The sequence below is a fragment of the Lynx canadensis genome, chromosome B2 (genome assembly GCF_007474595.2).
Source record: "Lynx canadensis isolate LIC74 chromosome B2, mLynCan4.pri.v2, whole genome shotgun sequence".
Taxonomy (NCBI): Eukaryota; Metazoa; Chordata; class Mammalia; order Carnivora; family Felidae; genus Lynx; species Lynx canadensis.
In genome coordinates, this window is record NC_044307.1 from 63961619 (window position 1) to 63978297 (window position 16679).

The 16679-nt window shown below is 34.9% G+C and overlaps 1 protein-coding gene across 1 annotated transcript in view; it reads right to left on the reverse strand.

Moving 5' to 3' along the window:
• Positions 1 to 16679, reverse strand: part of COL9A1 (collagen type IX alpha 1 chain) — an 88210-nt gene that overhangs the window by 42827 nt on the left and 28704 nt on the right. Inside the window, exons 11-19 of the mRNA XM_030314570.1 lie at positions 14719 to 14772; positions 14422 to 14457; positions 12086 to 12109; positions 11148 to 11201; positions 9808 to 9861; positions 9117 to 9149; positions 8338 to 8394; positions 6859 to 6912; positions 2438 to 2491 (exon numbers count right to left, since the gene is read on the reverse strand). Of these exons, the coding sequence (XP_030170430.1) occupies positions 2438 to 2491; positions 6859 to 6912; positions 8338 to 8394; positions 9117 to 9149; positions 9808 to 9861; positions 11148 to 11201; positions 12086 to 12109; positions 14422 to 14457; positions 14719 to 14772 (420 nt within the window). The remainder of the gene's footprint in view (positions 1 to 2437; positions 2492 to 6858; positions 6913 to 8337; positions 8395 to 9116; positions 9150 to 9807; positions 9862 to 11147; positions 11202 to 12085; positions 12110 to 14421; positions 14458 to 14718; positions 14773 to 16679) is intronic.

Below are 16679 nucleotides of genomic sequence, written 5' to 3' on the forward strand. Positions count from 1 at the left end.
AAGGTAACAAGAAACAGTGACATTATATAAACAAATGTTTCTAGTTTAGAGAGAAAATCCAAGGAGAATTATTCTGATAGCAAAAGAATTTTAAAATTCTGAAGACATATGCATACCTGGAGTTGGAGCAATTACTGATGACAAAAAAGAAACATCACTGCATAAGAGAACTACAGTCATGTATTAGATTTATCTTTTAACTCAGGTAGAGAATACACTGCCATTTCTACCTCCTTAATGGTTTGTAAGTTGGTTACATGTAAGATGGTTGTGATTTTAAACTTTGGAATAATTTTTCCCCACCAGTGTATACTATCAAAGGCAATTAGGTTTCTAGACTAGCCCACAAAAGCTTATGACCTGTAAATGGAGCTAAAGTCTTTACTAACCACTAGGGGTCACTATTTGTTATACCATCTCCATGATAGAGGCACTCTTATCTTGGGGCAGTAAGAATCCATCTCACCTCATCCCAGGCAAAGGAGTGGGTAATTCTAAAAGTAAGGATATGAGTGTGATTTCCAGAATCTTTTCTAATACTAAAATGCCACCACTCTCAATTCTCTGGTCACAGCAGCAGGGCCCCAGGAGTGGATCCTGTAAAGAGTGGGCCTGGGTGTTCTCTTGGGAGAAGCAGGAGGTAGATGCTCCTTCAGGAAAGTGGAAAAGCCACTTCTGAGCAATTTGCTAACTGTCCACTATAACTGGCCTATAATAAGGTAGCTCCAGGCCAGTCATTCTCTTGTGTTCTCACTTAGAGAAAACGGGGCACTTCAGTGGCCAACCCTTCATCCAGACAAGTGACAAATTCTATGCAGACTAGTTAGGAATGACCTGCTAGAACATGTAAGATGTAATATGTAACATGATCCAGCTTAGAATAACCACTTGGGATGTAAACCACTTGAGATGTGGCCATTTCAGATTAAAACTGCTCTTTCTGAAGGTAATTCCACAAAATGAATTCCAAAAATATTTGAGCCAATGGCAGTGACATCAGAATGCCATGTATTGTCTCCCAAGGTGATGACTTTGAAGGGCAGAGCTCATGTATACATGTTCCAAAGAGCATATTTTTAAAAAATCTGTTCATTACTTTATAGATGTACATTTAAAAAGTGAAAATCTGTGAGTTTTACAGAAACATTTTGGCAAACCCACTCCCAAACACCAGAAGGTCAGCAAGTGCTAACAATATCACCCATGCTTGAGCCATGCAGCACCCAACAGATATCCTTAATCCATGAAAATACTTTTAAATGCTGCTTGCAAAATCCTGTTCTGAGGATTTGGGGGAATGGCTTTAAAAATAACTCCAATTCCCCACCAAATTTTCATCAGATCAAAACAAAAAACAAAAAACATATGTCTCTTACACTACTTATTTCCATCTTCCTCCTGTAAAATAAAGTCCATCTCCTTCTTGTCTCCTATCAAAGGCTCAGGGAAGACAAGCTTCTGGAGTAAGCCCCTTGTACTCCTCCAGGTTTCCTTAAAGTTCTTATGTGGCTTAAAAGCAGAGGCCATTTCTTACAAATGTGCAGACTTAATTCCTTTAGCTGGAATTTCCTTAAGTTCTGGGTAAGCACTAATCTGCACAACTCCCTGAACTCTTTCATAAATGGCCAGTTGTTTGGGGAATAGCAGAGCAGGGCAAGGAAGGGTGGTGGCCCCATGTTTGTCCTCCCTAACTCTTTAGTTTCTGAGAATAGGACCTGAGTCTGTGCTTTACATAGTAAAGACCGCGGCTAGCTGCAACTCAATCAATATTGAAATTATTATTTCCATAATTGTTACTACTCATCCTGACAAGAAAAAAAGTGTAACAAGTCTACTTTCATATACAAAAGTAATGTAAATTTTGATGTTCCAAACACTTTAAATTGACGTATGTCAATGCCCCAGATTACTTCACTGTGCATTTAATTGCAGCAATCTGCCAAAGCACAAGGGACCAACTTTTTATTAAAAAAAAAAAAACATGATTACAATTAAGAATGTAAGAATTAAGAATGTTCTAATTATAATGATTGCATGCTGGCATAAGGTACATCAAATCCAGTCGATGATCTACCTGCTACAGATTCAGCATACCTGAATTTTTCCGTATCATACGATAGCACCATAGAACATGAAAGACATATATCATCCTCTTGTGTTCAGTATTTGCTTTCAGATAGCCTAGCCCTGAAATCTAGTAAATAAATGTATGTAATTATAGGTACATTTTGTTTTGTTAAAATGGTGCTTGAATGTATAATGGGGATCCTTTCCTACTTTAAAAAAAATGGTAAATTCCCAGTGCTGGCTTGGTGGAAAAAATACAGAATACCATGTTCATATAATACTATTAATTCAAATGCTAAACATGAAATATTCCAAAAGTCATGAAAAAAGAGTATTTGCATATCCTAAATATTTTTAAACAATACTTTACTGGAGGTCCTTGAGCTCCGACTTCTCCCTGTTCCCCCTGGTCACCTTCTTCACCCTAAGAAACAACAGAAAGCACTCCAAATGTTATTGCAGCAAATGAGCATAGATAGATATAGGCTCGTTGTAACTCAGCACATTTTAAATTCATTTGGCATCCCCTGAGTTATGCCACTGTACTTTCTTAAATTAGTTTATATGAATAATCCATATTAATTGTGTAACATTCAGAAAATACAGAGAAGTCACCCAAATCCCACTTTTCAACTATAAATACCTGTAACATCTTAGATGCTTCTCTAAAAAAGGGTGGGGGTGGGAGAGGAAATGACGGAGAGAGAATATGCATACATTCATGTTCCAAGTGTGTATTGTGTGTGTGGGGGTGTATTTTTAGGAAAATATGATCATGCTATGCAAACTTTTCCATAAACTACAACATTATTTAATTGTGATTTTCTTTTTTTTTTTTAATTTATTTATTTAGAGAGAGAGAGCAGTGGAGGGGCAGAGAGAAAGGGAGAGAGAAAATCTGAAACAGGCTCCGTGCTGTCAGCACAAAGCCCAACGTGGGGCTCGAACTCACGAACTGTGAGATCATGACCTGAGCCGAAATCAAGAGTCAGACACTTAACTGACTAAGCCATCCAGGCACCCCAAATTGTGATTTTCATTTTAAACTTTTCTTATTATAATTTTGCTGCCATATACATTTTTTTAAAGTATTTAAATCACTTTCTTTTCATGGCTTCTACCTTTGATGTCACCCATTGAAAAGCTTTCTCCACCCCAAAAATACATAAATATTCATCTGTATTTTTCCTCTAGTTGTTTCATAGTTTAATTTCTTACATAGAAATCTTTAATTGGTTTAATGTAAAATATAAGATAGAAATCTGTCATTTTCTTTTTTCCTGGTAATTGGCCACTTTCTCTAATATCATTTATTGAAGGATATCTCCGCACAGATATCTCTCCCCACAGGCTGGAAAATTCTTCCTTAACATACTAAATTGTTAAATACACTTGTTTTTTCTGATCTGTTTTTTCTGCTTTTCTGATCTGTTGTATGATGTTGCCAATACCACAACATTTTAATTATTGCAATTTCATAATGCATTTTAATCTCAGAATTCCTTTACCTTTATTTTTCATCGATAGTAACTCTTTTTCAGTTTTTCCTACATGCTTACTCTTTCAGATGAACTTTAGAATTATTCAGAAGATCTTCACAAAAATACTACCTGCTTTGTATTAGGGCTGCATTAAATTAAGAAATTAATGGGGCGCCTGGGTGGCGCAGTCGGTTAAGCGTCCGACTTCAGCCAGGTCACGATCTCGCGGTCCATGAGTTCGAGCCCCGCGTCGGGCTCTGGGCTGATGGCTCGGAGCCTGGAGCCTGTTTCCGATTCTGTGTCTCCCTCTCTCTCTGCCCCTCCCCCGTTCATGCTCTGTCTCTCTCTGTCCCAAAAATAAATAAACGTTGAAAAAAAAATTAAAAAAAAAAAAGAAATTAATATGGAAAGAATTAGAATCTTTACAATATTGAGCCTTTCTATCTTAGAACTGAGTGTATCTATTTAATCAAATCTTTTTCTTTCAATCAATAAAGTTTTGTTCTTTTCTTCATGTTAGTCTTGAATATTTAAGTTTGTTCTAAGGTATCTTGACTATTTGGTAGCAATTGCCAATGGAATCTTCTTCCATTTTGTTTTCTAACTAATTATTGTTTTGACTTTTTGATACTAACCTTATAACCTCTGATATACTTTAACATGTTAGTATATTCTGAAGAGAAATTCAACTGCTGTTTCTTATGGAAAGATTACTTTATTGACTCTGAGAAAAAATTTACTTTTCCCTCTGACAAAGGTTTTATTTTTTACAATAAGTATACTGCCCTACATTTCCTGTGGTAATGGATATCTCAAATTGTAAAATTAATCATGAGAAAAATTTTCCATTTTTAATATTATGTACATAATATTAGATAAAAATCAATTTCTGTTGTTTCTTTATTACATGTTTCAGTTCACCCATGTTCTTGCTCTACAGACCATACCTTAAAGAGATTTTCACACACACATATACACACAGAAATATAGCAAATTGAATAGCAATATTAATATAGAAACTTTGGACATATAATACAAAGAATTAAGTTATGCCTAGATCATTTATACTTGATTTTTGAGAGAATTATGAGGGTATTACATAGTGGTTTTAGTCTCATAGTTATATTCAGATTATATTTCATAAGAATATATAATTGATGGCGAGGAGAGGCTGTCCCAATGGGAAAGCCAGTGAATTAGCTCTTGGAGTGGGTAATCAACACATGCATACAATTAAATGCTACTTATATTTCTCTACCTATCAAAACAACAGTGACTCATATGTGCACAGTAAGTTTCCATTAGCAAGGTTTGAGATATTTTCCCACAGATTCCTGATAAACCTTGGACTAATACACTTGATTTAAATATTTCACCAGCAGATGAATAGCACACAACTAATCAATAACCCTGACATTAAATGACAAATTTAGGAACAACAATTTATTATCATTTTACAGAAATATTTTTTGACTATTCATTTCTATATTTATCAACAAATTTTAAAATCTTTATTAACTAATTTGTAAATTCAAGGCAGAGTTGTGAATCCACTTTAAGTTTACAGTTCAGTGCATCTATTACCCTTTCAAGGTTCATTCTTTAATGAGTTATTGTCATCCTATCTTTATATGTAAGTTTTTAAAGACACCCACTGAGAGATGTAAGTGACAAAACAAGTGAAATAAATTAAAGGAGTTTTCAACACCTACCAATAAAATGTTGGCCAGTTATCTCACACACCAAAACAGTTTTCAGGTTCCCCATTGAAAACCAAGCCATATTTGAGAGTCTGGATAACTGACTTGTATAGGTATCAAAACTATTGGTTTCTGGGGAAGAGGAGGAAAATACTCTGACTGACAGCTCCATCCGCAAAGCCCATGGGACAGGGTTGTAAAAATTCCACAAAGAAAAGGGGCCACCAAAAGAAGGAAGAAGGTATGGATGGCATCAAAAATAACAGAAGTTTACTATATCTGCTTTACTACATGTATTGTTACCTCATGAAAACCTTTTGGTGCACTGTAATATTCTTACACGCCTTTTCTTTGGTGGTTAGATAATATTCTATTATATGGACATGCCATACTTAATTTAGCCAGTCTCCGTGGTTGGACATATTTTTTTTCATTTCTATGCCCCTGGCACTTAGAATAAACCCTGGCACACAGCAGGAACTTAATAAATAATTGTTGGATTTTTTTAGTTGTGAATTTTAAGATTTAATGGAGGAATGAGCATGCAGAAAAATTTCTGAAGTACTCAGTTTTTTTTCTTGCTCCAATTTGACATTAACCCAGCTGTTACATTCCAGATAAATAAAATGCCTTAATTACTCAGTGCCTAAGCAATAAAAGACTTTAAAAATAAATGACCAAACTGTAATAAGGAACAGAAAATGGGCTTACTTATCCTGATTATCTGAGGTTGCTCAACAGACTGATTTTAGCTAAAGAGTTCAAGGATATTAATGCCTGATGATATTAATAAATTGCCTCTCCAGCTCCTCCAAAGAAAAAGACTAATTTTCTGCCTCCACCCCATTAAGGTGTAGAAGGACATAGTCTACAAAGTCTAGAAAACCCGCATGAATAAGAACAGTTTGACTTTGTAAAACATTACACAATTAACAGGGACAAAACTTTTATTAAGCAGAAAGTCAAATTCTTAGACACTTAAAGGCAATTGACATTAGTGGATTAAAAAAAAGCAAGTAAGTCACCTTACTTTAAATTTCTGTGTTGGTTTTTCTGCAGGGCATGCCAGCCCCAATGTAGGCTGTGCTGTGGATGCCATGTTTCTATCCAGACAATAACAGAAGTCCTATCACTAACTCCCATATTACTCAACATCTAAATTCTATTGAAATGAAGTCAGAAACAAATTATTTCAGAACTTAAGATGAGAAGCCATAAGCTATCAACTTCCTGTTTGCTCGTGTCAGCAACACTCATCATAAAATTTTACACATGTCATAAAATTTTGTTTACTGGAGTGGGAAAACTAGCTGAATAATGTTTGACTATCAAAAGCATCAAGGAAAAAAGCTGAGTGTGATTGATTTCAAAAGAAAAGCAAGGGGTAGCAACACAGGAAAGAATGAAATGTATGGTGAGTTACTGTTTTTTACAATTGAACAACATTAGAATATTATACTTAGAATATTAATGCATCTACTGAAAACTTGTCAATCATCATTTGAAAAGGAAGGATAAAATATGCTTTATTATTCCCTATAATTTCTTGTAATAAAAGTAATCACTTCCTCCTAATCACAATTTACCCACTATATATTCATTTTCCTTACCTTGTGACCTTGTCTTCCAGGTTCACCAATTTCTCCTTTAGCCCCTTTATGACCCTAAAAATGCATAATTAACTAATTAATTAATTAATTTAAAAATAACTGTATTGGGTTTGTTACGGAAACTGGTCAGAAGGCTCATAAAGTGATCTTGCTTCCCTAAATCTGTGTCAGTTTCTGCTACACAGAAAAAGGTTATGTCACAAGGAAAATGACTACCTTAAATGACCTTAATACTGCCATGTGTATTACATGACTATTGTAGATGATAAATATAAGTTTTAGTTAATAGAAAAACACTGTTCTAGAATAGCAAAAGCTTTATTCTCTGGTTCAGCAACATGATGTATTGCTGGCCATTCCCTAGATCCCTCTATCCTAAACATCCTTTCATAGTTGGGGTAAGAGCATTAAGTCTTCTCCAACATCAGTAACTTTTTTCCCAAAGATGACCCAGCTCAGCTGGCTATCTCCTGCTCTCTCGATGCTGCTCTGAAAACCCTTCTGCCTCCTCTGTACCTTCATGGAGGTGGAAGGGATCTCCACAGATGCACAACTTCCACCTCTTCTTGTACACAATTTTAGATGCAAAGGGAAAGCTATAAAGGGCAGTCAGTGAAAGCTGCAGAGCATGAGAAGAAAATCTCCTATCTCTTCTGTCTGGCCACCTGTTCTAAGCATATGTGTGCTTTTGGTGGTAACATGAGGCAAATGGGAAATGAACATTCCAAAATTAAGTACATCAGAGCTTTCACTCTCAAAGCCACTCTCATTCCAAGAGTATAGGTCTTTGTGAAAAATAAGACACCAATCCAGGACCAAATCTTTTGCAGTTGTGGGAACCCATTAAAACTAACCTTAGAGAAAAGGATGACTGGAAAAGCAGTGCCCTGGGGCCTTTCAGATCATAGCACAACTCCATTGGTCTGGAATTTTCAAAATAATTTCAGACTCATAGACTAGAGAAAATCCCACCTAACCCCAACATTTAATATTTTTTTTATTTTTATGGTAAATTTTGAAGTAACTATGATATAGAGTGAGAAAAAACATTTTTGGGAAGTCTTTTTTCTTGCCTATTATGCACAATATTCCCTATATTTTCTTAACCAAAATAGTTTCAAATACATTATGTGTGCAATTGCCCCCAATCTTCCTCAATAGGAAGCAAACTTCTCTACATTCATTTGGTGTTATAGAGTCTCTCAAGCCAATACATTGTATGGGTATTTCCTCCCCGAACAACAAAAGCACTGTGTGATCAAACATCCATGTCTCCATAGGACTACCTGCCAGGGGCACCAGCCGCAGTTCCTAGGACTGAAGAAGGACCATAGACTAAGCCGCAGAACAAGCGAACACAGACTTGCCTAATCCATCAGAATGTGGTCTTTCACCAGGAAGGCCAGTGCTTACAGGAAAGGCTCTATTTTTTCTATGGATAATACTCTTGAATATAAAATACTGAAATTGTTCTCTTACCCTCATGCCTGGTAAGCCTGGATATCCTGAGCGACCTGGTGGACAGGAATTGGGACACTGCCAAAGGGAGAGAGAGATAGATAAGGAGAGCATAAATTAGAGCCTCCCTTTATGACAAAATGGTATTTTTTTTAGGGATTCTAGCTACAGAATCCCAATATAATTATATTCATTAAATAACTCTGACTACCCCTTTTTTCAATATTTCATTTTTAAAATCAGAAATATTCCTAGCTCACAGAAAAGTACAGAGTATTCACCATCCAGATTTAATAAATGTTAATAGTTTGCCATATTTATTTCAGATTTAATTTATTAAAGAAATAAAATGTTTCCAGACAATCTAGTGTACCACAACCTGATCCTTTTCCCCTTCCCCTCTATTAGAATAGCTGTAACTTGAGGTCCACATACCCTTGTCAAATTGGCTAACATTGCACTTAGTACAGTTTACCAACATCATCTGAATATCACTCTGTAAGTAAAACAAGTCTCAAAGGAACTGTTTGGCTTCTATCTTCTAAGATTGAGGGGTACTCTGTTGAAAGCCATAAAGTAAAGAGATTATGGAAAAACAAAATCATTTCTATAATGAAAACCAGTTACAATGTGAGTGTATACAAACTACCAGTCCACTAGTTCTATGGATTGTTCCACCATCCAAGTAAAGTAAAACAGAAATACAACATATTCCAGCAAGGTAATTTTAAGGAGAGTTGACCTGAAGATTACATGGCCTTTGACTTAATCTGTATTTCATTCAAAGGTAAACATCTTACCAATGGATCTCCATCATGAAAACCAATTGTTCCCTAAAGTAAAGAAAATACTAAAGTTAAGAATATAGTTAAATATGTAATTCAAACCTACTAATAATAGAAAGTTCATTGAACAAAAATACAATAAATATATTTGTTCTATAAAATATAAGGAACAAAGAGCTGCTAATAGAATAATATGCTAATATTCTAAAAATTTTGACTTGTAGGGCATGTTCATTTTGGAGACCCCTAAATTTCAGTATATTATTTCTTTCAGGGGACTGAAGGGATATAAAATGAAAGAATAGAAAATATGGGATACCCCAAATATAAATTTAAAATATGAATTATCTCCTACTTAAACTCCTATTTTTTAAATTGCTTACTGTATAAATTCTTTGTAAAAACTAGTTCATTTGAAAATGTTCCTTTTATACATCCAAGTTTTGAGCATTTGAGAAATCACAAAAGTCAAAAGACTTTAAATATATGAGTAAGCCATTCCCTGAGAAAACCTCCTTTTAAATTATTGTTATTCCTCTACTTTTCTGTCCTAAGAAGACCCATGTTCTGAATGGGGGAAAAAACTGGTAGCCATTTTGGAATTTTAGGATGATGACTCGATTAACAAGTACTTCCATTTTTGGTTCTTGGGTTTATTTAATTCCAACTCTCAGACACAAGAAAATTCAAGCTGCAAATAACTTACACTGGGTCCTGGGGGGCCAGGGGGGCCAGGTGGTCCTCTTTTCCCAGGGTCACCCTAAGTTATTGAAAATTGTGACACAGTGGTTATACACATGTCAAAACGCAGTGCATAAAACTGGTAAGGCATGAGAGAATATTACTAGAAACCCCTACAGAGCTCAGTCTTGCATAGACCTGCCACTAAAATCGATGGGTGGCCCATAATCCAATTAGCTCCACAAAACTAGAAGAATAAAGGAGCTACAGTCTCACCAAAGTAATAAAACAAGGCAGAAAGAAGTTTGGGGGGAAAAGCAAAGCCAATTCTTTTCTACAGCATGATTACTTTATTCTGGAAACAAACTGGAAACACCACCTATTTTTTTAGTTGATTTATAGAGGAACTGAAACAGCCAGTACTTCTAGTACCATCCAGATAATGGTGGCAAAAGAAGGTTTGCAGCCAGCCTGAAGCTATGGAATGGCAGGTTAATCTCTGCAATGCCAGATTCTCCCAGGGTACTGTTTACCCACAAGCTGTTACTTGGCCTATCACCATACTGTCTTGCAAATGGCACAGGAGATCCAAGATGGCTAAATACAAATAAGCCATTCAAATGAAAATGGTTTCAATTCGCCCTAACGTCCACAGTTTACTCCTTGTGTATGTTTTCCTTCTGAATATTCTACCATAAGAAGTCAAAAGCATCTTACAATTATTTTAACTTTATAACCATTTCATATTCATTTGTTCAGTAAATAATTTTGTCAAATAGTAAGACATATGGAGAAGCAAGAAAAAATATATAATACATGGCTCCTACTCTCAATGCATTTACAATTATCTATCCTCCACATAATGTCACTACTTCAACATTTTTGAAATATTGGATAGTAACATCAAGAATTTATTACCAACAATTTCTTCTATAAAGTTCAGCTCTTTATTGCCTAATGTTAAGTTCTGTTGGTTCAATTATAATTTAATGATCCTAACAGAAATACACTTGGCAATAATTTTCAGCTATTCATTTTATGCAGAGAGCCTAATACAAAAGACACTGGACCTTAATTCTGGCTGAGAGTCTATAAAATGGAGGTGACATCTACTGATTTGATCACTAATTCTGGAAGTTGGGAAGAAAAGTTTAGCTGACAGCCTTGGAAAAAAAATTAAAATCACTCTACAAAAATGAGATAGCATTATTATCCATGGTTCCCATCAATATTATGAACTGGAATGAAATTCATCTGCCATTTTTTGGATTTGCAGGGGAAAATATACAGTTAGGGTAATTTGCCTTCTGAGTAACGTCTTCTATTAAATCAGTAAATGTCTATCAAAATGCAGTGTGTACTCACAACTGGTCCAACACGGCCAAGCTCTCCAGGGAGTCCTGCTGCCCCAGGAGGACCCTGTATGTATATACACAATGGAGTATTTTTCAACCATAAAAAAGAGTAAGATCTTGTCACTTGCAACAATACAGATGGACCTGGTAAGTAGTATTATGCTAAGTAAAATAACTCAGACATAGAAAAACAAATACCATATGATTTCACTTATATGTAGAATCTAAAAAACAAAACAAAGAAACAAACAACAACAACAAAACAAACTCTTAAATACAGAGAACAACTAGTGGTTGCCAAAGGGAAGGTGGATGTGGGGCAGGAGGGAGGTGATGAAATAGATCAAGGGGATTAAGAAGTATAAACTTCCAGTTATAAATAAATAAGTCACAGATGAAAAGTACGGCATAGAGAACATAGTCAATAAGTCAATAAGATGGTAATAACATTGTTTGGTGACAGATGATGAGCACACTTACTGTGGTGAGCTCTGAGTTGTCTACAGAATTGTTGAATCATTACATTGTACAACTGAAACTAATATAACACTGTATGTTAATTATACTTCAATTTTTTTAAAAAAAGGTAATTCTAAATAAGTAAAGGGATGTGGTGACTTATGGATGTTTTTTACAATCTATCATAAATGATATCAAATATGATAAACAACTGATTTAGAATTATATATCTGTGCTAGCTTTGGTTTCCAATAACATAATAACTCATTTGACTAAATTTTAATTACTTAAAAAGGAACAGAAATTTCTAAAATCAATAAAACTTTTTGTTTAGCAGGATAGAAGTGCTGTCACAGTAGCCACCGAAGATCATGTATGTAGGACACTATAAATACCACTGGGTACTGTCAGTTGGAGAGTAAGCTTGGGAGCTGAGAAATTGGCCATTGTTATAGACTATGTAGAAACACACCCAGAGATGATACTTACAGGGGGTCCAGGAATACCACGGCCCTAAAAGATTAAAATAAAAATTGTTATGGTATGTGATTTAAACTTAGTATAAATACAGACAGACATAATTCAGTTCAAAAACAAAGTATAAACTTTGTCACTAAATAACATGATGCTCATTCTAAAGAAATGAATGGATAAAGAAAAGCAAACATGGCTCTACTCCTAAGGAAGAAGTTTGTTTCAGCACCTCAAATATTCCTTTGATGTCTAAGCTAACCAATAATATTTTTTCCAAACGTTCTTGTAAGAAATCAAAGTAAAGTAGTCATCCACACTTGCCCTCAGGAGAATTTAGCATCACTCACAAAGAAGCACATCAGTTTAAATCTAAGTTTAAAGATTTTTTTTCATCATGTTTTATAAGAAATCTACCTTAAAAGCAATAGTGTAGTGCTTTATAATTTATAATGTGATGTTTGGAAATTCCCAAACATTCAGCACAGAAAGAGGGGGTGGGGGCAGGTGGAGGCGGGAGGAAAGGACCAGAAACCACGTTCTTTTGACAGGTGGACTATGTTTCTAGACAAATCCAGTAGATAGTGAGAATAAAATGGTGTCACTCTTGAAATGACTTATGACAGGATCCTTATTTGATATCCTAAATCTGATCTTAGAGCTAGTTATTTCATCTCCCTCTCCTTTGTACTTTATTTCTCTTTAGCAACACTGAACTGCATATAATCAAGGACTGACCCCACATCTTATTCATCCTCCTAGCCTCATTATGGGACTAGTACATGCTAAACCGTAACTATATGCTTGTTGAACTTCATAAAACTGAACATCAGCTGTCTAGAATCCCTTTTTCTCTATCTTTGCTTTCCAGGTTCAACATTCCCCAATTGGGAATCCTTATTACTCCTTTCTCTCCTACATTGGCTGGAATAACTTCTATCCACAGCTATCTCTAATACCATATTCATGTTAGCTTTTCATTCTAGACTTCCTTTTCTAAAACATCCCTATATGAACCATTTAGTAGAATCAATGTACACCCTATGATAGTGATATTATTATTTCTAATTATTTAGGCAGCCAAAACAAACAAGAATTTCACATGAGCAGTATGTTTTAATAATAAGTGGGGCTTTTCCAAGGCATTTCAAGGCATTTGAAGAATCACTCCTATTTGAACATTTTAATATGTAAATCAATTTGGGAAGTAAGTGTCATGCTTGAAAATACCAAAGTGATCAATAAATTATTTAATTATCATAGATCTAGATGTTTGACAAATTTCAAATGTCACTATTTTTTTTTTAAAGGCATCTCTATAAGATGTTGAGCTCTGAGTAAAAAAATACGGGAGAAAGGCCAGCAAAGCTATTCACTTCTGAAAGTAGGTTTATAATGGAAAAGTTGACAGACAGTGAAATATGGCCATGAAAACAGTGCAAATAGAAAACAAAGATGAGAGATACAGATTAATGATAAGAACAAAAGAGGAATAAAGAGTAAAATGGAAAGGAAAAGCAGCCTAAGAACCAAACACTCTAGCAGATAAAGAAATAACACAAATTGTGAGATTGGGCAATGCAGGAAAAGACTAGCCAGAGGATTAGGCTGGTAATTATATCTGATGGTTGACATTTCATTAGAGATACAACCAGTTGTGAAGAAAGTGGTGTGATATTATGGTCTAAATACTGCATATTTAGATTTGCTGTTATTATGCAAGAAATGTTTTCTATCAAGGGAAGTAAAGGGGGAGTTGTCTATTGGGAAAAACTACCTGCAAATAGACACATGTATTTATAGTGTGCGTTCAAATTTCTCTAAAATTTTTCTACTCATAGAATGCTTACCATAGCAGAAAAGTCATGAATTCCTTTGTGATGCATATTATGTCAAAAACTGCATTTAAAAATTTCACAATGACATACTACGTGGCAAAGAATGAAATACGGCCCTTTGTAGCAACGTGGATGGAACTGGAGAGTGTGATGCTAAGTGAAATAAGCCATACAGAGAAAGACAGATACCATATGTTTTCACTCTTGTGTGGATCCTGAGAAACTTAACAGAAACCCATGGGGGAGGGGAAGGAAAAAAAAGAAAAAAAAAGAGGTTAGAGTGGGAGAGAGAGCCAAAGCATAAGAGACTCTTAAAAACTGAGAACAAACTGAGGGTTGATGGGGGGTGGGAGGGAAGGGAGGGTAGGTGATGGGCATTGAAGAGGGCATCTTTTGGGATGAGCACTGGGTGTTGTATGGAAAGTAATTTGACAATAAATTTCATATAATAAAAAAAATTTCACAATGACAGAAAAGGTAGGAGATTTTCAATTCTGTCACTTTATAATTACTTACAGGAAATCCACGAGATCCCGGAACACCAGGTTCTCCCTAAAAATAAAAATAACTTCATTGTACTTAGCCCCTTGTATCATGGATATGTAAATATGTAAATTACATGAATTTTGAAATCATTAAAATACCCCATCTTGGTGTTTTTTCATTTAACTTAATTCAACTAAAACCTGATTTTAGTTGAACAAGTGTATTTCCACTGTTTCATAACTAATCTTTCAGTTGATTTGCAAACACTACAATAAAATTATACTTCAGCATCTAATACCAGCAATTAATAACAGGTGGCTAACTTACTTTTTGTCCTCTTGGTCCCACAGAGCCAGGGGATCCATCAGGTCCTGTTAACCCCTAACAAAGCAAGATGATGTTAGAACTATCATAGCATCCTGAGGCAAATCCCTAAGTGCATACTTGCATTTTATTCATTAATTATGTACAGAATGGTAACTTTTATATGATGCAAATATTTACAAAGAAATACCTTCCCGTACTCTCATTCAAAGGTAATGTTTAACATTAAATCTGACTGTTAATTTCTGTTGATAAATTTTATCATGCTCCTAGCTTCCTTCTAATTGCATTGTTTATCACTGGGTCCAATAATTTAGTATTTTTTGTCTCCACTTTGGAAAAATACAATATAACAATTATAGCGTTCTAATAGCTAAGTCTAATGGGACCACAGATCTTGGCTCTGTCAGTTACCCTGCTTATGCACCTCCTTCACTTCATTTATAAAATAAAAATATATGTCTCTATAACTCTCTAATGGTGTCTTGAGAATTAATAAAATGTTTCTTCAATAGGAATTAAACATAAACTCATTATTGCCTTATAGCTATTTTTTTTTTTTTTTTTTTTTTTTTTAAATTTTTTTTTTTTTCAACGTTTATTTATTTTTGGGACAGAGAGAGACAGAGCATGAACGGGGGAGGGGCAGAGAGAGAGGGAGACACAGAATCGGAAACAGGCTCCAGGCTCTGAGCCATCAGCCCAGAGCCCGATGCGGGGCTCGAACTCACAGACTGTGAGATCGTGACCTGGCTGAAGTCGGACGCTTAACCGACTGCGCCACCCAGGCGCCCCGCCTTATAGCTATCTAAAGTCCTCCAGCCATCTTCCAGCAATGACAGTTGCTTATTGAAGAACATTAACCTTTAAAATAAAATGTTTGAGAGCATGCTTGTTTCTACATTATTTTCCTTAGTAATAATAGGTATAATTAAGTATATATTTTCATGTGTGTCACTTGGTATATAGAATTTAAGCCAATTACAGTAAAACACGTTTTATATCTGTCATATTTAATACTAAAGCAGTTACTAAAGCATATCCTCTAAACATTCTCATTTTCCCTACCAGTACTTTTCTTACCATCACCCTCAATATAAAATACATTATAAAATATAATAATACTACATGTATACCTGAATTTCCATATTTAGTGAGGATGCATCTTTTAAATTTTTTCTTTACTCTTTGACACTTTTAGATGTCATTTATAATGTAATCTTGAAATATACCTTGCCAAAGATAAATATGTGTATGTGTGTGTGTGTGTACATATATATATATATATATATATATATATATATATGGATGGAGATATGGAGATATACATATATACACATATGTGCATGCATACATAAACATCTTACAAAACTATTACCAAGATTTTGAAAAAGGTTCAAATGGTATTAATCAAGGGAGGAGTTCCTTGCAAATATGAAAGCCCAACTTAAAAACAGATCACCAAAATGCATATTTAATCGCTCATAGTTTATATAAATATCACCAAAATGTTTTCATTTCATAAATATCACTAAAATGCTTGAAAACTAGTTCATTGGCCACCATTTTTACATTTCTGTACATTAATCCATTTTCCTCATAACTCCAAAGAGTGAATCAAAGGAAGTAAAAAAAAAAAATTGAAAATGCTAATTACAGGAAGTTTACCAAAGAACATTATTAAACACACATAAAACAATTTTTCACCAACTTTGACTTTCAATCACCTTAGTCTAAATACAACACTGTAATCTGGGAACAAGCCCCAGCATCTTAGTTGCTGAGCACCTGTAGTAATTGAATGTTGGCTATTGTATTTCAGCAAACCAACCATACAGACAGGAGCGCTCTCTGGAGGCACATATGACACAGACTTTACATACCTCAGAGCATATCTGACTAACAGAACCTCTAACTACCACTTCCTGTGAATGCCCTCCAAAATCAACCCTGGTCAATTCCCA